The sequence below is a fragment of the Salvelinus fontinalis genome, chromosome 29, assembly GCF_029448725.1.
Source record: "Salvelinus fontinalis isolate EN_2023a chromosome 29, ASM2944872v1, whole genome shotgun sequence".
NCBI classification, from domain to species: Eukaryota; Metazoa; Chordata; class Actinopteri; order Salmoniformes; family Salmonidae; genus Salvelinus; species Salvelinus fontinalis.
Window position 1 is genome coordinate 9,077,342 of NC_074693.1, and position 25,000 is coordinate 9,102,341.

At 44.4% G+C, this 25,000-nt stretch overlaps 1 protein-coding gene across 7 annotated transcripts in view; it reads left to right on the forward strand.

The window, feature by feature from the left end:
- Nucleotides 1-6,875: 6,875 nt before the first annotated feature.
- LOC129827392 (actin-binding LIM protein 3-like) overlaps nucleotides 6,876-25,000 on the forward strand; it is a 102,021-nt gene continuing 83,896 nt past the window's right edge. For 5 of the 7 annotated variants that reach the window (XM_055888184.1, XM_055888183.1, XM_055888179.1 and 2 more), the window contains exon 1: nucleotides 6,876-7,340. In XM_055888184.1, coding sequence (XP_055744159.1) covers nucleotides 7,328-7,340 — 13 coding nt within the window. In that variant the 5' untranslated portion in view covers nucleotides 6,876-7,327. The remainder of the gene's footprint in view (nucleotides 7,341-25,000) is intronic. The other 2 variants (XM_055888182.1, XM_055888185.1) reach the window with 2 other exon arrangements.

Here is a 25,000-nt window from a genome sequence, read left to right on the forward strand (position 1 = left end):
GTCCTGATCGATTCCATAGAGGAGTAGTACCAGATAAAAGTCAAAGAGTATCACAAGTACATAACAACAGAGGCTGAAGTACTTCTCTTGACGGCAAAATATTGCACAAAGGGGTCACAGTGAGACAGAAGAGTCTGTTAACAAGGGGATTTCTTTTGCAGAGATCACATAGCGTGACCCAGTGGTAATGAAAACATTTTAAGCCAACAGGTAATGTTCAGTCACTGCTGAAGAAACCAAAGGAAGGAGCAGCTATTATTGGTACTGTAGTACTACTACAATGGGGCCGTGCATGAAAGCTTCCTAGACTTCCAACAAGCCACCCGTTTAGATGCAGAAGGACTCACAGAAGAAATAATCCACTGCCTGGAAAGACATGGCCTAGAGTAAAGACCCCATCTTTTTTGGCAAGGTTATGATGGATCATCAGTGATGAGAGGCAGCCAGAATAAGGGAGAGATTTAATTAACATGCTTTCTATGTACACTGTAATGTGCGTTGCCTTAAAATGGCGCTAGTTGACACTTTTAAGTCGTTGAGGCTGAAAGCTTCTTTATGTTGCTGTAAAAGCTCTACATGTTCATGTCTGGATCCTACCTGCACCAGAAGGCTATATGTGTTCATGTCTGGATCCTACCTGCACCAGAAGACTCTATGTGTTCATGTCTGGATCCTACCTGCACCAGAAGGCTCTACATGTTAATGTCTGGATCCTACCTGTACCAGAAGGCTCTATGTGTTCATGTCTGGATCCTACCTGCACCAGAAGGCTCTATGTGTTCATGTCTGGATCCTACCTGCACCCGAAGGCTCTACATGTTCATGTCTGGATCCTACCTGCACGAGAAGGCTCTACATGTTCATGTCTGGATCCTACCTGCACCAGAAGGCTCTACATGTTCATGTCTGGATCCTACCTGCACCCGAAGGCTCTACATGTTCATGTCTGGATCCTACCTGCACGAGAAGGCTCTACATGTTCATGTCTGGATCCTACCTGCACCAGAAGGCTCTATGTGTTCATGCCTGGATCCTACCTGCACCAGAAGGCTATATATGTTCATGTCTGGATCCTACCTGCACCAGAAGGCTCTATGTGTTCATGTCTGGATCCTACCTGCACCAGAAGGCTCTATGTGTTCATGTCTGGATCCTACCTGCACCAGAAGGCTCTATGTGTTCATGTCTGGCTCCTACCTGCACCAGAAGGCTCTATATGTTCATGTCTGGCTCCTACCTGCACCAGAAGGCTCTATATGTTTATGTCTGGATTCTACCTGCACCATAAGGCTCTATGTGTTCATGTCTGGATCCTACCTGCACCAGAAGGCGCTATGTGTTCATGTCTGGATCCTACCTGCACCAGAAGGCTCTATGTGTTCATGTCTGGATCCTACCTGCACCAGAAGGCTCTATGTGTTCATGTCTGGCTCCTACCTGCACCAGAAGGCTCTATATGTTTATGTCTGGATTCTACCTGCACCATAAGGCTCTATGTGTTCATGTCTGGATCCTACCTGCACCAGAAGGCGCTATGTGTTCATGTCTGGATCCTACCTGCACCAGAAGGCTCTATGTGTTCATGTCTGGATCCTACCTGCACCAGAAGGCTCTATGTGTTCATGTCTCGATCCTACCTGTACCAGAAATGGCGTTAACTCTACCTACATGTACATATACCTCAACTAACCGGTGTCCCCACACATTGACTCTGTACTGGTACCCCCCTGTATATAGTCTCGCTATTGTTATTTTACTCCTGTTCCACTATTACTTGTTACTTTTATTTCTTATTCTTATCCGTATTTGTTTGTTAGGGGCTTGTAAGTAAGCATTTCACTGTAAGATCTACACCTGTTGTATTCGGTGCATGTGACTAATAAAATTGGATTTGATTTGATGTATACGAATAATTGAATTGATAATAGCAGCCTGGAGTACCTTGGTCGGCCTTCAACTGAGTTACTTAATGAGAGGGGGCAGCACTGAGCTAGCCTGCAACTTCGCTTATTAGAGTAGCTCAAACTGCGAATGTCTCCGTGAGAGGACATCTTAACCGACTTAATTTGGCTTCAATGCACTATTGGGTGCGTTCAAGCAGATCACTTTTGTCAAGTCGATGGTCACGCCTTTCAAAGTGTGTTGTATTATGGGTATAAAAATGTGGGAATACAGGGCCTCCTGAGTGGCGCAGCGGTCGAAGGCATCACTACAGACCCGGGTTCAATCCCAGGCCATGTCGTCCGGGTTAGGCAAGGGTTTGGCGTTCCAGGATGTCCTTGTCGCATCTTGCTCTAGTGACTCTTTGTAGTGGGTTCCAGCGCAGGTATGCTGTCTTCAGTTGCCAGCTGTACAGTGTTTCCTCCAACACATTGGTGGGGCTGCCTTCCAGGTGAAGCGGGCAGTGTGGGTTTCTGTTTCAGAGGATGCAAGGCTCTCAACCTTTGCCTCTTTGAGTACGTACGGGAGCTGCAGTGATGGGACAAGACTATAACTACCAATTGGGGTGGAAGAAATGTGAGGATACATGTTGACTGCATGAACTTTACAGAAATCATGTGTTATTGATTAAGTCGCCTTCAAGCCGCTGCAGTTGCTTCTCACCAACCGCACCATGCAGCCATCACCTGCATTGTGGGTGGAATTATTTGTCAACCAATCTATAGGGGGATTTTGTTTAACCCACAGGAACATGGCAAAAGACGTGACTGAAACAGGAACTAACTTTGCAATTGTAAAGCTACAGGGGATACAAATGAATGTGATATTTGAGACCTCTCTCTAGGGTTTTAGGTTTTATTTATTTGCAAAGGAAAGAAGTGAAAGACAAAACAGATAAATAACTGATAGAAACGATGTGCAGGTTGGAAGACCACATGGGTTCATATGAAAACCACACCACAAATGTATAAGTACAAAACAAAAGTGTGTTCAATCAGTTAAACAAAACCTATTAATTATAACTGAACATGACATACTCAGTAAACTAGAAAAAGCATGTTTCATTATGTGAGAGAGAGAGAGTTAGGCTACATGGAGGGATTATTGGGTCCTTTGGTTCATCAGACTGACCCCCAGTCTTCACTTGAAGTTATTGAGGGATGATGAGGTTTTGGCAATGTGAAGATAAGAATTCCAGAGCATGGTACCTCTGTATCGAATAGAGAATTGACTATATGAGGTGGGGCAGTGGGGAGGGTGAAGCTTATAGCAGTGTCTTGTAGTATATGGATGGATTTCAGAATTAACCTGGAAGAATCCACTGAAGGATTTAGGTAAACTGTCTGGTGGGTATGTATATTAGTATATGAAAGTGCATAATTGCTGTAGATTAATGTCGTAATTAGACAAGATATTGAGTTTCTTAAATAAAGGTGCAGATGGAGCCAGGTAATTAGAGGACGTGGCGAGTCATGCAAATGTCTTTGGTAAAATGAGTAATTTGTGTAGGTAGGAGGCATACGCAAGTCGGTCTTCCAAATGAACAATGGCCCAAGCATACTTCAAAGGTTGTGGCAAAATGGCTTAAGGACAACAAAACTATTTAAAGGCATTGCTACCAAATACTATTTGAGTGTATGTAAACTTTTGACCCTCTGGGAATGTGATGAAAGAAATAAAAGCTGAACTAAATAATTCTCTCTGCTTTTATTCTGACATTTCACATTCTTAAAATAATGTGGTGATCCTAACTGACCTAAAACAGGGAATTGTTACAAGGATTAAATGTCAGGAATTGTGAAAAACTGAGCTTAAATGTATTTGACTAAGGTGTATGTAAACTTCCGACTTCAACTGTATGTACTGGCCTAGACAATATTACAGTAAATGAGATATGGGTCAATTAAGCTATAGTATATAGTTAGGAAGCAATCCTAATGAACCAAACCACTAATCTTTCTGATGATACCAACCGATTTCATCACTTTGCTACAGACACATTGAGTCTTTCCAGGATAACTTTTCATCAACTAGAACTCTGAGGAATCTAGTGGATGTGACTTGTTCCATTTCTCTAACCACTGTACACTCGTTATGTTATCAGTTTGTGACTGTGTGATATGGAGGTTGGAGAAAAGTTTATTTATACAGAAGAACTTTCAGAAACAATAGCAGCTATGTTGACACTGCCATGTTGATCTGAGCCTGGCTGTTGGAAAACAACTACAGTGGCAGACTTTCGGCTGTTGCAGATGCACCTCCCCGGACTTCACTCGCCTACTTTTGTCTACAGTCAGCTTCGTTAGGCTTACCGCTCGAACACACCCGTTGAGTCTTCACATAGGAATGAATAGTGTCACGTGATTGATGGCTTTGTCAATTTATATATACAGTCATTGCTTGCTAGCTTAGCTAACCAAGCCATCAGTCCTCTTAGCTTGCTATTATGAAAATCAAATTCAACAATGTCAATAATATTTTAAAATTCAACTTTTGCTTTCAAAAGCAGCTCTAACATAGAACACGTAAGAATGAACGTAATAGCCGTTGGTTATTGCTGTCTATTACAGAGGAATAATGCACACTCGAGAATGCCTTTCAAGCCAATCGGAATCGAGTATTCAACTATGCCATGGTATAAGATTGTATTATAATGCATTAGAACATTCTGCTGGTAAGTAAAGTGTTACCCATTGCCATTACAACAGCAGTGTGTTGTTATGTTGTGATGTGCTTCGTTGATGGAGTATTGTGTCCAGTCTGTCAAAGTCACACTCAGGTCAGCACACTGTATCCCTTGTCTGCTGCGTTCCTCTCCTAAACCCTACAATCCCAACCTTTTGTCCAGGCACATAGTCTAACAACACCCTGACACACACACACACACACACACACACACACACACACACACACACACACACACACACACACACACACACACACACACACACACACACACACACACACACACACACACACACACACACACACACAGCATTTGGATGAATTGTTAGGACATTGGGGTCCGATAAGGTAGGAAATCACGTACACACACACACACAAAGCGTTCACCCTGATCATAATATTCTGAGATATTCAGTGGGCTTCACTATATGCCTAACTGTCCTTACTGGCAAACTGTGTCACGGGGGGAAGAGTTTGGGTAGAGAACGGTTTTGTTAAGTCTTCTGATGGACGGCTAGTTAACCTGCTGCCATTAGTCTACGATATGTTTTGATCCAGGGCTGTCTCTCCCTTTACCCAGGAGTTACAACGAGGTACTCAAATCAAATCCTGCTCAGGGCCCCCACATAGCTTAACTTGTTTTGATCGGTCAGCACCAGTAGTCTCGTATCATCTCTTCCCACGTGGCTCCAAGCAGCAGGTTCAAAAGAGCACTAATGTCCGACAGGTGGCGACAATGTTCTGATCTTGGTAGTGTTTTCAGTAGTTAGTTACTTTTTTGCGATGTAGCGGTGTAGCTAACTACTCGAACTACACTACTGTTTAACCATGTAGTGGTGTAGCTAACTACTGGAACTACACACTACTGTTTAACCATGTAGCGGTGTAGCTAACTACTGGAAATACACACTACTATTTTACCATGTAGCGGTGTAGCTAACTACTGGAACTACACACTACTGTTTAACCATGTAGCGGTGTAGCTAACTACTTGACATACACTACTGTTTTACCATGTAGCGGTGTAGCTAACTACTGGAACTACACACTACTGTTTTACCATGTAGCAGTGTAACTAACTACTGGAACTACACACTACTGTTTTACCATGTAGCGGTGTAGCTAACTACTGGAACTACACACTACTGTTTTACCATGTAGCGGTGTAGCTAACTACTTGACCTACACTACTGTTTAACCATGTAGCGGTGTAGCTAACTACTGGAACTACACACTACTGTTTTACCATGTAGCAGTGTAACTACCTACTGGAACTACACACTACTGTTTTACCATGTAGTGGTGTAGCTAACTACTGGAACTAAACACTACTGTTTTACCATGTAGCGGTGTAGCTAACTACTGGAACTACACACTACTGTTTTACCATGTAGTGGTGTAGCTAACTACTGGAACTACACACTACTGTTTTACCATGTAGCGGTGTAGCTAACTACGGGAACTACACACTACTGTTTTACCATGTAGCGGTGTAGCTAACTACTGGAACTACACACTACTGTTTTACCATGTAGCGGTGTAGCTAACTACTGGAACTACACACTACTGTTTTACCATGTAGTGGTGTAGCTAACTACTGGAACTACACACTACTGTTTTACCATGTAGTGGTGTAGCTAACTACTGGAACTACACACTACTGTTTTACCATGTAGTGGTGTAGCTAACTACTGGAACTACACACTACTGTTTTTTTTATAAAATAAAATATGGTTGAAGTATAGGCAAGAATCTCTTTTCTTTTTCAGGATCAGACTTTCATAATTCTCATTGAAACATATGTGTTTGTGTTTAATAGGCTAAATTTAACATCTTGCCCCAGATTGATCTGCTCTTACAATTTGTAGTCTATGACATTTCAGATTCAGATATGATCATTTTTCATCCAGTAGCTTAGATGTAATGAAATGTCTTTTTCAAAGTAACTCTAGTTCAGTAAACTATATGTATTTCTCTTCATGCTTTAATGTAGCTTAACTTTCTTCCAGTGTAAAGTCATTGGTAGGGTGGTAAACTATGATTTCAGAGTAGCTTCCCCAACCACTTTTTGCGATATAAAGCTGCAATTAATATATTAGTGTGCACTAGAATATACTTCCAGAAGAGGGCAGTGTCATCCCTGTTAATCATCCGCGGAGTTTAAATCCCATGCCGCCTGTTCTCCCCTCCTCTTCCTTGACAAAATGCGCTCATTGTTGGCTCCCTGGTTCGCTCGCGTGCCACACCGAACCCGCGCGCTCTGCTCCGGTGACGTCGCTCCAGTGGGATGGGAGCTTGACGTTGGAGCGCGAGCGCTTTTCACATACCAATCGGGAGAGAGGAGAGCGAGCGCAAGGCAGTGCCAACCATGGTCAGCGCTTTGAGAGAACACTGTGGAATCAACCGGGAGGGACAACATCAAAAACATGGAATGTGACCCAGCAACATTGTATCTTTCCTGTCTGCCTGAAGTTATTTTTCTCCTCGACCACTGAAGAAGAGGAGGAGGGTTGTCGTTTACGAATTGGATTCCAGAGCACCTTCTCTCATCCTCTCTTCCTCTCTCTCTGTCTTTCTTCGGGTCTCCCTATCTTCGCATTGAAAAGTCACAGTGAAAAGGATATTTTGGTTTATTGGAATTATAGCTGGTCTGAAAATCATTTTCTGGGAACATAGTCTTGGATGAGAACCTGTGAGCATCATGAGTACCAGTGGTGAGTCAGTCCATTCCTGTGCGCCTCTCTTCTCTAGGTTACTGTGAAGCTTTCTTCTCCAGGTTACTGTGAAGCTCTCTTCTCTAGGTTACTGTGAAGCTCTCTTCTCTAGGTTACTATAAAGCTCTCTTCTCTAGGTTACTATAAAGCTCTCTTCTCTAGGTTACTATAAAGCTCTCTTCTCTAGGTTACTATAAAGCTCTCTTCTCTAGGTTACTATAAAGCTCTCTTCTCTAGGTTACTATAAAGCTCTCTTCTCTAGGTTACTATAAAGCTCTCTTCTCTAGGTTACTATAAAGCTCTCTTCTCTAGGTTACTGTGAAGCTCTCTTCTCTAGGTTACTGTGAAGCTCTCTTCTCTAGGTTACTATGAAGCTCTCTTCTCTAATTTACTTTCAAGCAATATTCTCTTCTCTAGTTTACTGTGAAGCTATCTTCTCTGGGTTACTATGAAGCTCTCTTCTCTAGGTTACTGTGAAGCTATCTTCTCTATGTTACTTTGAAGCCATCTTCTCTTCTCTAGGTTACTATGAAGTTTTCTTCTCTAGGTTACTATGAAGCTTTCTTCTCTAGGTTACTGTGAAGCTCTCTTCTCTAGGTTACTGTGAAGCTCTCTTCTCTAGGTTACTATGAAGCTTTCTTCTCTAGGTTACTATGAAGCTTTCTTCTCTAGGTTACTGTGAAGCTCTCTTCTCTAGGTTACTATGAAGCTTTCTTCTCTAGGTTACTATGAAGCTTTCTTCTCTAGGTTACTGTGAAGCTCTCTTCTCTAGGTTACTGTGAAACTCTCTTCTCTAGTTTACTATGAAGCGTCGCTCTCTGAGGAGTATACAGAAATAGGACACATGAACAATAAGACGCAACAATAGAGAATAGACATGTTTAGTAGCATTAAACGAAACATTAGATGCTAATGTGCATTAAATTCAAGATTTTATTAACATGTGTTCTCATTTACTCTGGAATGATTTTAAGTTATTCTCACAGAGAGCTAAAGACAAAAGCCTTTTCTGTTGCTTTCCAGTCTTTCCCCTGTTTGTCTTTCCCCTCTTTCCTCTCTTTCCTCTCTTTCCTCTCTTTCCTCTCTTTCCCCTCTTTCCTCTCTTTCCTCTCTTTCCTCTCTTTCCTCTCTTTCCTCTCATTCACCTGTTTCCTCTCTTTCCTCTCTTTCCTCTCTTTCCTCTCTTTCCCCTCCTTCCCCTCTTTCCCCATATATACCCTATTTCCTCTCTTTCCTCTCTTTCCTCTCTTTCCCCTCCTTCCCCATATATCCCCTGTTTCCTCTCTTTCCTCTCTTTCCACTCTTTCCTCTCTTTCCTCTCTTTCCCCTCCTTCCCCATATATCCCCTGTTTCCTCTTTTTCCCCCCTTTCCTCTCTTTCCTCTCTTTCCCCTCCTTCCCCATATATCCCCTGTTTCCTCTCTTTCCTCTCTTTCCTCTCTTTCCTCTCTTTCCTCTCTTTCCCCTCCTTCCCCATATATCCCATGTTTTCTCTCTTTCCTCCCTTTCCTCTCTTTCCTCTCTTTCCTCTCTTTCCCCTCTTTCCTCTCTTTCCTCTCTTTCCTCTCTTTCCCCCCTTTCCTTTCTTTCCTCACTTTCCCCCTTTCTCCTGTTTACTCTCTTTCCTCTCTTTCCCCTCTTTCCCCATATATCCCCTGTTTCCTCTCTTTCCTCTCTTTCCTCTCTTTCCCCTCTTTCCCCTCCTTCCCCTCCTTCCCCATATATCCCATGTTTTCTCTCTTTCCTCCCTTTCCTCTCTTTCCTCTCTTTCCTCTCTTTCCCCTCTTTCCTCTCTTTCCTCTCTTTCCCCTCCTTCCCCATATCTCCTCTGTTTCCTCTATTTCTTCTCTTTCCTCTCTTTCCCCCCTTTCCTCTCTTTCCTCACTTTCCCCTCTTTCTCCTGTTTCCTCTCTTTCCTCTCTTTCCCCTCTTTCACCATATATTCCCTGTTTCCTCTCTTTCCTCTCTTTCCCCCCTTTCCTCTCTTTCCTCACTTTCCCCTCTTTCTCCTGTTTCCTCCCTTTCCTCTCTTTCCTCTCTTTCCTCTCTTTCCCCTCCTTCCCCATATATCCCCCGTTTCCTCTCTTTCCTCTCTTTCCTCTCTTTCCACCCTTTCCTCTCTTTCCCCTTTTTCCTCTCTTTCCCCTCTTTCCCCATCTTTCCCATGTTTTCTCTCTTTCCTCCCTTTCCTCTCTTTCCCCTTTCCCCTCTTTCCCCTCTTTCCCCTGTTTCCTCTCTTTCCCCTCTTTCCCCTGTTTCCTCTCTTTCCCCCCTTTCCTCTCTTTCCTCACTTTCCCCTCTTTCTCCTGTTTCCTCTCTTTCCTATCTTTCCCCTCTTTCTCCATCTTTCCCCTGTTTCCTCCCTTGTTAACCCCAGTCCAACCCCTGTTAACCCCAGTCCAGCTCCACACCAAGCCTGGACAGCTCAACCCCTGTTAACCCCAGTCCAGCTCCACACCAAGCCTGGACAGCTCAACCCCTGTTAACCCCAGTCCAGCTCCACACCAAGCCTGGACAGCTCAACCCCTGTTAACCCCAGTCCAGCTCCACACCAAGCCTGGACAGCTCAACCCCTGTTAACCCCAGTCCAGCTCCACACCAAGCCTGGACAGCTCAACCCCTGCCCCTGGGCCACATATCTACTGAGCTGGAGACAGCTCAAAGTAAATCAAATTGTATTGGTCTCATACACATGGTCAGCAGATGTCATTGTGAGTATAGTGAAATGCTTCTGTTTCTAGATCTGACAGTGCAGCAGTATCTAACAGGTAATATCTAACAATTCCACAACAAAACCTAATAACTAACAAATTCCACAACAAACCTAATATCTAACAAATTCCACAACAAAACCTAGTACACACAATCACAGACACACACAGGCCTTCCCCATGACCGCTACTTTGATAAGAGGAGCTAGTGTTGGGCTGGAACAAAACTCCTGAGTTCCCCAGGCCAGGACCCACACTGCTGCACTGTCTTCAGTCTGTCCAGAGTTCACCCAGGACCCACACTGCTGCACTGTCTTCAGTCTGTCCAGAGTTCCCCCAGGACCCACACTGCTGCACTGTCTACAGTCTGTCCAGAGTTCCCCCAGGACCCACACTGCTGCACTGTCTTCAGTCTGTCCAGACGTCCCCCAGGACCCACACTGCTGCACTGTCTTCAGTCTGTCCAGAGTTCCCCCAGGACCCACACTGCTGCACTGTCTTCAGTCTGTCCAGAGTTCACCCAGGACCCACACTGCTGCACTGTCTTCAGTCTGTCCAGACGTCCCCCAGGACCCACACTGCTGCACTGTCTTCAGTCTGTCCAGACGTCCCCCAGGACCCACACTGCTGCACTGTCTTCAGTCTGTCCAGACGTCCCCCAGGACCCACACTGCTGCACTGTCTTCAGTCTGTCCAGAGTTCCCCAGGCCAGGACCCACACTGCTGCACTGTCTTCAGTCTGTCCAGAGTTCCCCAGGCCAGGACCCACACTGCTGCACTGTCTTCAGTCTGTCCAGAGTTCCCCCAGGACCCACACTGCTGCACTGTCTTCAGTCTGTCCAGAGTTCCCCCAGGACCCACACTGCTGCACTGTCTTCAGTCTGTCCAGAGTTCCCCCAGGACCCACACTGCTGCACTGTCTACAGTCTGTCCAGAGTTCCCCCAGGACCCACACTGCTGCACTGTCTACAGTCTGTCCAGAGTTCCCCCAGGACCCACACTGCTGCACTGTCTACAGTCTGTCCAGAGTTCCCCCAGGACCCACACTGCTGCACTGTCTACAGTCTGTCCAGAGTTCCCCCAGGACTCACACTGCTGCACTGTCTTCAGTCTGTCCAGAGTTCCCCCAGGACCCACACTGCTGCACTGTCTTCAGTCTGTCCAGAGTTCCCCCAGGACCCACACTGCTGCACTGTCTACAGTCTGTCCAGAGTTCCCCCAGGACCCACACTGCTGCACTGTCTTCAGTCTGTCCAGAGTTCCCCCAGGACCCACACTGCTGCACTGTCTACAGTCTGTCCAGAGTTCCCCCAGGACCCACACTGCTGCACTGTCTTCAGTCTGTCCAGAGTTCCCCCAGGACTCACACTGCTGCACTGTCTTCAGTCTGTCCAGAGTTCCCCCAGGACCCACACTGCTGCACTGTCTTCAGTCTGTCCAGAGTTCCCCCAGGACCCACACTGCTGCACTGTCTTCAGTCTGTCCAGAGTCCCCCAAGACCCACACTGCTGCACTGTCTACAGTCTGTCCAGACGTCCCCCAGGACCCACACTGCTGCACTGTCTACAGTCTGTCCAGAGTTCCCCCAGGACCCACACTGCTGCACTGTCTACAGTCTGTCCAGAGTTCCCCCAGGACCCACACTGCTGCACTGTCTTCAGTATCCCCAGGCTCCCCCCCCTCCCCCCTCCCCTCCCCATCTCCCCTATCTCCCCGCTCCCTGTCTCCACTCCCCCTTCTCCTCCCCCTCCCTCTCCTCCCCTATCTCCCCTCCCCCTGTCTCTCCTCCCCAATGTCCAGGTCTATATGGTTGAATTATTATTAGGCCTACATCAATGTGTCTCCTGTTATTGGATGTTTTTGCATTATTCACTATTCATTCTTTAGGCTCCCATGTAGTTCCTTGCCTTATTGTGTGTGTGTGTGTGTGTGTGTGTGTGTGTGTGTGTGTGTGTGTGTGTGTGTGTGTGTGTGTGTGTGTATGCGTCTGCGTGTGTACAAATTCTATGGTGGCTGTATAAATGTTTGGAATTGTTTTGTTAGTCGGTAGAATTATTGTGTCATCTGACAGGAGACGGAGGGGTTAGGTCACTATGTGGAGAACTGTCAACAGAGAAACAAGCACGAGCTGTCTGTAGACACACACAGACACACATAGAGTCAGCAGTGTCACAGCAGGCAGATGGTTGTGTGACGTGTCAGTGCTCTGGCTCCAGGCATACTCACACACAGCAGATACAGCATCTCCTCTCCTCAACCCTCCTCACCCCTCCCTCACCTCTCATCTCATCTCATCTCCTCTCCTCTTTTCTCCTCACCTGTCCTCTTATCTGTTCTCCTCTCCTCTTCTCTCCTCTTTTCTCCTCTTTTCTCTATTCCACTCCTCTCCTCATCTCTCCTCTCCTCTTTTCTCCTCTCCTCTCCTCTCCTCACCTCTCCTCATCTCTCCACTCCTCTCCTCACCTCTCCTCACCACACCTCTCCTCACCTCTCCTCACCACACCTCTCCTCACCTCTCCTCTCCTCTCCTCTCCTCTCCTATCCTCTCCTCTCCTCTTTTCTCCACTTTTCTCATCTCCACTCCTCTCCTCACCTCTCTTCTCCTCCTCATCTCTCCTCATCTCTCGTCTTCTCTCCTCACCTCTCCTCATCTCTCCACTCCTCTCCTCACCTCTCCTCTTCTTTTCTCTGCTCTCCTCTCCTCTCCTCATCTCTCCTCTCCTCTTTTCTCCTCACCTCTCCTATCACCCGTTGTCCTCTTTTCTCATCTCCTATATTCTCCACTCCTCTCCTCTTTTCTCCTCATCTCTCCTCTTTTCTCCTCTCCTCTCCTATCTTCTCCTCTCATCTCCTCACCTCTTTTCTCCTCTCCTCTTTTCTCCTCTCCTCACCTCTATTTTCCTCTACTCTCCTCTTTTCCCCTCTCCTCTCTTCTCTTCTCCTCTCCTCTTTTCTCCTCACCTCTCCTCTCCTCTCATTTTTTCTCCTCCTCACCTCACCTCTCCTCTTTTCAACTCTCCTCACCTCTTTTATCCTCTCCTCTTTTCTCCTCTCCTCTCCTTACCTCACCTCTCCTCTTTTCTCCTCTCCTCACCTCTTTTATCCTCTCCTTACCTCTTTTCCCCTCTCCTATTTTATCCTCTCCTCTTTTCTTTTCTCCTCTCCTCACCTATCTTCTCCTCTTTTCTCCTCTTGTCTTTTCTCCTCACCTCTCCTCTTTTATAGTCTCCTCTCTTCTCATCTTTTCTCCTCTCCCCCTAGGCCTGTTGGTGTTACTGTTCTGTGCTGTTCTGTGTGTTATCCGCTACATTGTTTGAGATAGCCCAGAAGCCACATTGTAATTACATTGAGGTTAGACTGTCTCTTCTCATCTGCTGCTTGCTCTGTATCTCATGGTCAGTTGGTTAGAACCGTGTGTCTTTTGGTGTGTTTCATTCTGGGTATACAAGTTAGAGAGCAGCAGGTTATTTTCTGATGAAGTTTCACGCTCTGTCGCACGCGACTACACAAAATCCTTCTCTCTCTCTGTCACACACGACTACACAAAATCCTTCTCTCTCTCTGTTGCACACGACTACACAAAATCCTTCTCTCTCTCTGTTGCACACGACTACACAAAATCCTTCTCTCTCTCTGTTGCACACGACTACACAAAATCCTTCTCTCACTCTGTCACACACGACTACACAAAATCCTTCTCACTCTGTCACACACGACTGCACAAAATCCTTCTCTCACTCTGTCACACACGACTACAGAAAATCCTTCTCTATCTACCTCTCCTCTCTCTATCTCTGTCACACATGACTACACAAAATCCTTCTCTCTCTCTGTCACACACGACTACACAAAATCTCTCTCTCTCTCTCTCTCTCTCTCTCTCTCTCTCTCTCTCTCTCTCTCTCTCTCTCTCTCTCCCTCTCCTCTCTCTATCTCTGTCGCACACGACTACACAAAATCCTTCTCTATCTCTTGATTGATTTGCACTTTTCGCACCAAAGTACGTTCATCTCTAGGAGACAGAATGCGTCTCCTTCCTGAGCGATATGACGGCTGCGTGGTTCCATGGTGTTTATACTTGCGCACTATTGTTTGTACAGATGAACGTGGTACCTTCAGGTGTTTGGAAATTGCTCCCAAGGATGAAGCAGACTTGTGGAGGTCCACACATTTTTTTTCTGAGGTCTTGGCTGATTTCTTTTAATTTTCCCATGATATCAAGCAAAGAGGCACTGAGTTTGAAGGTAGGCCTTGAAATACATCCACAGGTACACCTCCAATTGACTCAAATGATGTCAATTAGCCTATCCGAAGCTTCTAAAGCTATTACATAATTTTCTGGAATTTTCCAAATCATTTTAATTGTCTATTTTGGTTAATGGCCTTGGTGCCCTGGCAGATAGGATACCTCTTGAAGGCCAAATGGCCTTGGCTATGAAATTTGTGATTTTCAAGATATACCCAATCTGCCAGGGCACCAAGGTCATCTGCACCAAGGCCATTGGGCCCTATATCAAACTCTGATGGATGGGCCTCCCCAAGGTGGGGGAGAGGAGGAAAGAAGGAAGGAAGGAAGGAAGGAAGGAAGGAAGGAAGGAAGGAAGGAAAGAAAGAAGGAAGGAAGGAAGGAGTGGATGAGAAAGAGAAAGAGGGTGTGGGGTGAGAGAAAGAGAGAAAGAGAGAGAAAAGAAAAGATAGAGGGTGTAGAGAGAGAGACTATACTGGTTTTCTGTAAATACAGACGGTCACTGACTTACTGCTGCTAATCACCACCTGCTTTGGGTGTTTCTTCTCAACATGGTCTTGTTGACAACCCCACATCCCCTCCCTCTGTTCTGTTGTCTCCATCCTTCTCTCTTCTTCTCCTCCCTCTTATCCCTTCCCTTTATCTCACCGGAGAGAGAGAGACTAACAACGACTAACAACTAACAACACTGGACACTTTATGGAACACAAAGTCTTCACTCTCTCATCCTGGAATATCCCAGGCCTGAGGTCATCTGCCTTTGGCCTAACGAGCAGGAGCCTGGACTTCACCAAAGAAATTAGAAATACAGACATTGTCATCCTACAAGAATCATAGTATAGAGGAGATGGACCCACTGCTTGCCGTCTAGGTTACAGAGAGCTGGTAGTCCCATCAACCAAACTGCTGGGTATGAAACAGAAAAGAGGGGTATGATAATTTGGTATAGAGCAGACCTAACTCACTCTATTCAATTAATCAAAACAGGAACATTTTACATTTGGCTAGAAATTCAAAAGGAAATTATCTCAACAGAGATTTTTTAAATTTAGCCTTTATTTAACTCAGCAAGTCAGTTTACAATGACGGCCTACCCCAGCAAAACTTGGACAATGCTGGGCCAATTGTGCGCCGCCCTATGGGACTCCTAATCACAACCGGATGTGATACAGCCTGGATTCGAACCAGGGACTGTAGTGACGCCTCTTGCACTGAGATATGATGCCTTAGACCGCTCTGGAGCCAAAAAAGTCCTCCTGTGTGCTACCTTTTTCCCCAGACAAGAATCCCCATACTTTATTGAAGACAGCTTCTCCATTCTAGGGGGAAATCAACCATTTCCAGGCCCAAGGACATGTACTAGTCTGTGGTGACCTAAATGGTGGAACCTGACACTCTTAGCACACAGGGGGACAAACACCTACCTGGAGGTGACAGCATTCCCTCCCTGATATGCCCCCCTAGACACAACTATGACAACATAACCAACAAAGACAGGTCACAACTCCTGCAGCTCTGTTGCATGCTGGGTATGTACATAGTCAATGGTATACTTCAAGGGGACTCCTACAGGAGGTACACCTATAGCTCATCTCTTGGCAGTAGTACTGTATACTACTTTATCACCGACCTCAACCCATAGTTTCTCAGAGCATTCACAGTCAGCCAATTGACACCCCTATCAGATCACAGCAAAATCATAGTCTATTTGAACAGAGCAATACTCAATCATGAGGCATTGAAGCCGAACAAACAACATACTATTAATAAAAATGCTATAGATGGAAGGAAGGTAGTGTAGAAACCTTCCAAAAAACTATTTGCCAACAACAAATCCAATTCCTCCTAGACAACTTTCTGGACAAAATGTTTTCCTGCAACATTGAAGTTGTAAACATAGCAGTAGGAAGCCTGAACAACATATTTGACCTATCAGCTAACATATCAAATTTAAATTACGGCAGAAAACCTAAGACAACTAACAACAATAAGAAATGATTTGATGAGGAATGTAAAAACCTAAGAAAGGAACTGAGAAACAGAGAGAACCAAAACAGTATTTTTTTCACTATGGTGATACACTAAGCAAAAAGAAGGAACAGAATGTCAGAAACAGTTCATTGTGATTGAAGAATCCTTAGAATCAAATCACTTTTGAGAAAATTAGAACACACTAAACCAACAACAACACAAAGAGCTATCTATCCAAAATGGAGATGTATGGATAAACCACTTCCCCAAACTTTTCGGACAAATAACAAAGAACCAAGAGCAAAAACATGTACATGATCAAATACACATTTTAGAATCAGCTACTAAAGACTACCAGAACCCACTGGATTCTAGAATCAGCTACTAAAGACTACCAGAACCCACTGGATTCTAGAATCAGCTACTAAAGACTACCAGAACCCACTGGATTCTAGAATCAGCTACTAAAGACTACCAGAACCCACTGGATTCTAGAATCAGCTACTAAAGACTACCAGAACCCACTGGATTCTAGAATCAGCTACTAAAGACTACCAGAACCCACTGGATTCTAGAATCAGCTACTAAAGACTACCAGAACCCACTGGATTCTAGAATCAGCTACTAAAGACTACCAGAACCCACTGGATTCTAGAATCAGCTACTAAAGACTACCAGAACCCACTGGATTCTAGAATCAGCTACTAAAGACTACCAGAACCCACTGGATTCTAGAATCAGCTACTAAAGACTACCAGAACCCACTGGATTCTAGAATCAGCTACTAAAGACTACCAGAACCCACTGGATTCTAGAATCAGCTACTAAAGACTACCAGAACCCACTGGATTCTAGAATCAGCTACTAAAGACTACCAGAACCCACTGGATTCTAGAATCAGCTACTAAAGACTACCAGAACCCACTGGATTCTAGAATCAGCTACTAAAGACTACCAGAACCCACTGGATTCTAGAATCAGCTACTAAAGACTACCAGAACCCACTGGATTCTAGAATCAGCTACTAAAGACTACCAGAACCCACTGGATTCTAGAATCAGCTACTAAAGACTAATAGAACCCACTGGATTCTAGAATCAGCTACTAAAGACTACCAGAACCCACTGGATTCTAGAATCAGCTACTAAAGACTACCAGAACCCACTGGATTCTAGAATCAGCTACTAAAGACTACCAGAACCCACTGGATTCTAGAATCAGCTACTAAAGACTACCAGAACCCACTGGATTCTAGAATCAGCTACTAAAGACTACCAGAACCCACTGGATTCTAGAATCAGCTACTAAAGACTACCAGAACCCACTGGATTCTAGAATCAGCTACTAAAGACTAATAGAACCCACTGGATTCTAGAATCAGCTACTAAAGGCTACCAGAACCCACTGGATTCTAGAATCAGCTACTAAAGACTAATAGAACCCACTGGATTCTAGAATCAGCTACTAAAGACTACCAGAACCCACTGGATTCTAGAATCAGCTACTAAAGACTACCAGAACCCACTGGATTCTAGAATCAGCTACTAAAGACTACCAGAACCCACTGGATTCTAGAATCAGCTACTAAAGACTACCAGAACCCACTGGATTCTAGAATCAGCTACTAAAGACTACCAGAACCCACTGGATTCTAGAATCAGCTACTAAAGACTACCAGAACCCACTGGATTCTAGAATCAGCTACTAAAGACTACCAGAACCCACTGGATTCTAGAATCAGCTACTAAAGACTACCAGAACCCACTGGATTCTAGAATCAGCTACTAAAGACTAATAGAACCCACTGGATTCTAGAATCAGCTACTAAAGACTACCAGAACCCACTGGATTCTAGAATCAGCTACTAAAGACTACCAGAACCCACTGGATTCTAGAATCAGCTACTAAAGACTACCAGAACCCACTGGATTCTAGAATCAGCTACTAAAGACTACCAGAACCCACTGGATTCTAGAATCAGCTACTAAAGACTACCAGAACCCACTGGATTCTAGAATCAGCTACTAAAGACTACCAGAACCCACTGGATTCTAGAATCAGCTACTAAAGACTACCAGAACCCACTGGATTCTAGAATCAGCTACTAAAGACTAATAGAACCCACTGGATTCTAGAATCAGCTACTAAAGGCTACCAGAACCCACTGGATTCTAGAATCAGCTACTAAAGACTAATAGAACCCACTGGATTCTAGAATCAGCTACTAAAGACTACCAGAACCCACTGGATTCTAGAATCAGCTACTAAAGACTACCAGAACCCACTGGATTCTAGAATCAGCTACTAAAGACTACCAGAACCCACTGGATTCTAGAATCAGCTACTAAAGACTACCAGAACCCACTGGATTCTAGAATCAGCTACTAAAGACTACCAGAACCCACTGGATTCTAGAATCAGCTACTAAAGACTACCAGAACCCACTGGATTCTAGAATCAGCTACTAAAGACTACCAGAACCCACTGGATTCTAGAATCAGCTACTAAAGACTACCAGAACCCACTGGATTCTAGAATCAGCTACTAAAGACTAATAGAACCCACTGGATTCTAGAATCAGCTACTAAAGACTACCAGAACCCACTGGATTCTAGAATCAGCTACTAAAGACTACCAGAACCCACTGGATTCTAGAATCAGCTACTAAAGACTACCAGAACCCACTGGATTCTAGAATCAGCTACTAAAGACTACCAGAACCCACTGGATTCTAGAATCAGCTACTAAAGACTACCAGAACCCACTGGATTCTAGAATCAGCTACTAAAGACTACCAGAACCCACTGGATTCTAGAATCAGCTACTAAAGACTAATAGAACCCACTGGATTCTAGAATCAGCTACTAAAGGCTACCAGAACCCACTGGATTCTAGAATCAGCTACTAAAGACTAATAGAACCCACTGGATTCTAGAATCAGCTACTAAAGACTACCAGAACCCACTGGATTCTAGAATCAGCTACTAAAGACTACCAGAACCCACTGGATTCTAGAATCAGCTACTAAAGACTACCAGAACCCACTGGATTCTAGAATCAGCTACTAAAGACTACCAGAACCCACTGGATTCTAGAATCAGCTACTAAAGACTACCAGAACCCACTGGATTCTAGAATCAGCTACTAAAGACTACCAGAACCCACTGGATTCTAGAATCAGCTACTAAAGACTACCAGAACCCACTGGATTCTAGAATCAGCTACTAAAGACTAATAGAACCCACTGGATTCTAGAATCAGCTACTAAAGGCTACCAGAACCCACTGGATTCTAGAATCAGCTACTAAAGACTAATAGAACCCACTGGATTCTAGAATCAGCTACTAAAGACTACCAGAACCCACTGGATTCTAGAATCAGCTACTAAAGACTACCAGAACCCACTGGATTCTAGAATCAGCTACTAAAGACTACCAGAACCCACTGGATTCTAGAATCAGCTACTAAAGACTACCAGAACCCACTGGATTCTAGAATCAGCTACTAAAGACTACCAGAACCCACTGGATTCTAGAATCAGCTACTAAAGACTACCAGAACCCACTGGATTCTAGAATCAGCTACTAAAGACTACCAGAACCCACTGGATTCTAGAATCAGCTACTAAAGACTACCAGAACTCACTGGATTCTGCAATTACATTGGATGAGCTACAGGACAAAATACAAACCCTCCAACCCAAAAAGGCCTTTGGTGTTGGTATATTAAACGGAATGATAAATATACAGACCACAACTTCAAATGGGCTATTCTTAAACTCTTTAACATCATCCTCAGCTCTGGCATCTTCCCCAATGTTTGGAACCAAGGCCTGATCACCCCAATCCACAAAGGTGGAGACATACAGTATTTGACCCCAATAACTACAGTTGGAATATGGAATATATATCAATGAGTTGTCGAGGGCAGTCTCCAACACCCGGCCTCACCCTACAGGACTCAGAAGTCAAATGTCTACTGTTTGCTGATGATCTGGCGCTTCTGTCCCCAAACAAGGAGGGCCTACAGCAGCACCTAGATCTTCTGTACATATTCTGTCAGACCTGGGCCCTGACAGTAAATCTCAGTAAGACTAAAATAATGGTGTTCCAGAAAAGGTCTAGTCGCCAGGACCACGAATACAAATTCCATCTACACACCGTTGCCCTAGAGCACACTAATATTTACACCTGCCTCGGCCTAAACATCAACACCACGGGTAACTTCCACAAGGCTGTGAACGATCTAAGAGACAAGGCAAGAAGGGCCTTCTATGCCATCAAAAGGAACATGAACCTCGACATACCAAATTAGGATCTGGCTAAAAATACTTGAATGGGTTCTAGAGCCCATTGCCCTCCAGGGTTTTAAGGTCTGGGGTCCGCTCACTCACCAAGAATTCACAAAATGGGAGGAAAACAATGGGATAAACACCCAATTGAGCCTCTGCATGCAGAAATCTACAAAAATATAGTTTGTCTACAATACAACACCCAAACAAATGATTAGAACGCAAAAAGATAACTATATGGCACACTGGAAAGAATCAACCAAGAAACAGAGCAAGTTGGAACGCTATCTGGCCCTAAACAGAGAGTACACAGTGACAGAATACCTGACCACTGTGACTGACCTTCAAATTAAGAAAATCCTTGACTATATACAGACTCAGTGAGCATAGCCTTGCTATTGAGAGAGGCCGCCATAGGCAAAACTGGCTCTCAAGAGAAGACAGGATTTGTGCACACTGCCCACAAAATGAGGTGGAAACTGAGCTGCACTTTTTAATCTTCTGCCAAATGAATGACCATATTAGAGGAACATATTTCACTCAGATTACACAGACCCACAAAGAATTTGAAAACAAATCAAAGATTGATAAACTCCCATATCTGTTAGGTGAAATACTGCAGTGTGCCATCACAGCAGAAAGATTTGTGGTCCGTTGCCATGAGAAAAGGGCAACCAGTGAAGAACAAACACCATTGTAAATAAAACCTATATTTATCTGTTTATTTATTTTCCTTTCATACTTCAAAACTACTTTAACATTGTTACAACACTGTACAAAGCCAATAATATAACATTTGAAATGTCTATATTATTTTACTACTTATGTGTGTAATGTTTAATGTTTCCCTTGTTTATTTCCCTTTTGTTTATTGTCTATTCCATTTGTTTTGGCAATGTAAATATACGGTATGTTTCCCATGCCAATAAAGCCCTTTGAATTAAATTGCATTGAGAGAGATATAGTGGAAAGAGGGAGAGAGAGAGTGCGAGGGACATGTCACTTCCAATCTCCCACAATCCCTTGTGACTGTGAGCTCTCAGCACGTGTTGAGGTCGGTGTAGAAATAGCAGCAGCCTGCCACGGCCCTTTGCCTTATATCACTTAGCTACTGATCCAGGAGCTGTCTTACCACTTGGTAGTAAAACTACTGAACCACTAAGCTGCCCCGTTCACTGATCCAGGACCAGTTTTTAAATAGCAGCAGCCTCCCACTGCCTTTTGTATTTAAAACCACTTAGCTATCACTTTGCCTGATTCACTTAGCCCAGGGCTGCCCAACCCTCTTCCTGGAGATCTACTGTCCTGTAGGTTTTTCAGTCCAACCATCATTTAGCGAATTTGATTCAGCTAGTTAAGGTCTTGTTCAGCAGCTAATTAGTAGAATCAGGTGTGTTAGATTAGGGTTGGACTGAAAACCCGCAGGACTGTAGATCTCCAGGAAGAGGGTTGGGCAGCCCTGACAGCCTATCCAGGACCTGTGTATGTTCCTCCCACGGTGGTGTTTACCTTACCACTACCAACTTCACTGATCCAGGACCTGTGTATGTGCCTCCCACGGTGGCGTTTACCTTACCACTACCACCTTCACTGATCCAGGACCTGTGTATGTGTTCCTCACCTTACCACTACCACCTCACTGATCCAGGACCTGTGTATGTGTTCCTCACCTTACCACTACCACCTCACTGATCCAGGACCTGTGTATGTGTCTCCCACGGTGGCGTTTACCTTACCACTACCATCTCACTGATCCAGGACCTGTGTATATGCCTCCCACGGTGGCGTTTACCTTACCACTACCACCTTTACTGATCCAGGACCTGTGTATGTTCCTCCCACGGTGGTATTTACCTTACCACTACCACCTTCACTGATCCAGGACCTGTGTATGTCCCTCCCACGGTGGTGTTTACCTTACCACTACCACCTCACTGATCCAGGACCTGTGTATGTGTTCCTCACCTTACCACTACCACCTCACTGATCCAGGACCTGTGTATGTCCCTCCCACGGTGGTGTTTACCTTACCACTACCACCTCACTGATCCAGGACCTGTGTATGTGCCCTCCCACGGTGGTGTTTACCTTACCACTACCACCTTCACTGATCCAGGACCTGTGGTTACAGCTAACGGCAATAATGTTAATGAACCACTTAGGTACAACTGATCCAGAACCTTTGTTCTGTTTGTCTGGGATGACTTAACACTCAACAGAGGCAGACATTTACATTTGAGTCATTTAGCAGACACTTTTATCCAGAGAGACTTATGTGCTTCTACACCTGCATTGCTTGCTGTTTGGGGTTTTAGGCTGGGTTTCTGTACAGCACTGAGATATCAGCTGATGTAAGAAGGGCTATATAAATACATTTGATTTGATTTGATTTGACAGTAGTGAGTAATTTAGCAGACACTCTTCTCAAGAGAGACTTACAGTAGTGAGTCATTTAGCAGACACTCTTCTCCAGAGAGACTTACAGTAGTGAGTCATTTAGCAGACACTCTTGTCCAAAAAGACTTACAGTAGTGAGTCATTTAGCAGACACTCTTGTCCAGAGAGACTTACAGTAGTGAGTAATTTAGCAGACACTCTTCTCCAGAGAGACTTAAAGTAGTGAGTCATTTAGCAGACACTCTTCTCAAGAGAGACTTACAGTAGTGAGTCATTTAGCAGACACTCTTCTCCAGAGAGACTTACAGTAGTGAGTCATTTAGCAGACTCTCTTCTCAAGAGAGACTTTCAGTAGTGAGTCATTTAGCAGACTCTCTTCTCCAGAGAGACTTACAGTAGTGAGTCATTTAGCAGACACTCTTCTCAAGAGAGACTTACAGTAGTGAGTCATTTAGCAGACACTCTTCTCCAGAGAGACTTACAGTAGTGAGTCATTTAGCAGACACTCTTCTCCAGAGAGACTTACAGTAGTGAGTCATTTAGCAGACACTCTTCTCAAGAGAGAATTACAGTAGTGAGTCATTTAGCAGACTCTCTTCTCCAGAGAGACTTACAGTAGTGAGTCATTTAGCAGACACTCTTCTCAAGAGAGACTTACAGTAGTGAGTAATTTAGCAGACACTCTTCTCAAGAGAGACTTACAGTAGTGAGTCATTTAGCAGACACTCTTCTCAAGAGAGACTTACAGTAGTGAGTCATTTAGCAGACACTCTTCTCCAGAGAGACTTACAGTAGTGAGTCATTTAGCAGACACTCTTCTCCAGAGAGACTTACAGTAGTGAGTCATTTAGCAGACACTCTTCTCAAGAGAGACTTACAGTAGTGAGTCATTTAGCAGACACTCTTCTCCAGAGAGACTTACAGAAGTGAGTCATTTAGCAGACACTCTTCTCAAGAGAGACTTACAGTAGTGAGTCATTTAGCAGACACTCTTCTCCAGAGAGACTTATAGTAGTGAGTCATTTAGCAGACACTCTTCTCCAGAGAGACTTACAGTAGTGAGTCATTTAGCAGACACTCTTCTCCAGAGAGACTTACAGTAGTGAGTCATTTAGCAGACTCTCTTCTCAAGAGAGACTTTCAGTAGTGAGTCATTTAGCAGACTCTCTTCTCCAGAGAGACTTACAGTAGTGAGTCATTTAGCAGACACTCTTCTCAAGAGAGACTTTCAGTAGTGAGTCATTTAGCAGACTCTCTTCTCCAGAGAGACTTACAGTAGTGAGTCATTTAGCAGACACTCGTCTCAAGAGAGACTTATAGTAGTGAGTCATTTAGCAGACACTCTTCTCCAGAGAGACTTACAGTAGTGAGTCATTTAGCAGACACTCTTCTCAAGAGAGGCTTACAGTAGTGAGTCATTTAGCAGACACTCTTCTCCAGAGAGACTTACAGTAGTGAGTCATTTAGCAGACACTCTTCTCAAGAGAGACTTACAGTAGTGAGTCATTTAGCAGACACTCTTCTCAAGAGAGACTTACAGTAGTGAGTCATTTAGCAGACACTCTTCTCCAGAGAGACTTACAGTAGTGAGTCATTTAGCAGACACTCTTCTCCAGAGAGACTTACAGTAGTGAGTCATTTAGCAGACACTCTTCTCCAGAGAGACTTACAGTTAGTGAGTCATTTAGCAGACACTCTTCTCAAGAGAGACTTACAGTAGTGAGTCATTTAGCAGACACTCTTCTCCAGAGAGACTTACAGTAGTGAGTCATTTAGCAGACACTCTTCTCAAGAGAGACTTACAGTAGTGAGTCATTTAGCAGACACTCTTCTCCAGAGAGACTTACAGTAGTGAGTCATTTAGCAGACACTCTTCTCCAGAGAGACTTACAGTAGTGAGTCATTTAGCAGACACTCTTCTCAAGAGAGACTTACAGTAGTGAGTCATTTAGCAGACACTCTTCTCAAGAGAGACTTACAGTAGTGAGTGCATAGATTTTCATACTTTTTTTTCTTACTGGTCCCCTCTGTGAATCAAATCCACA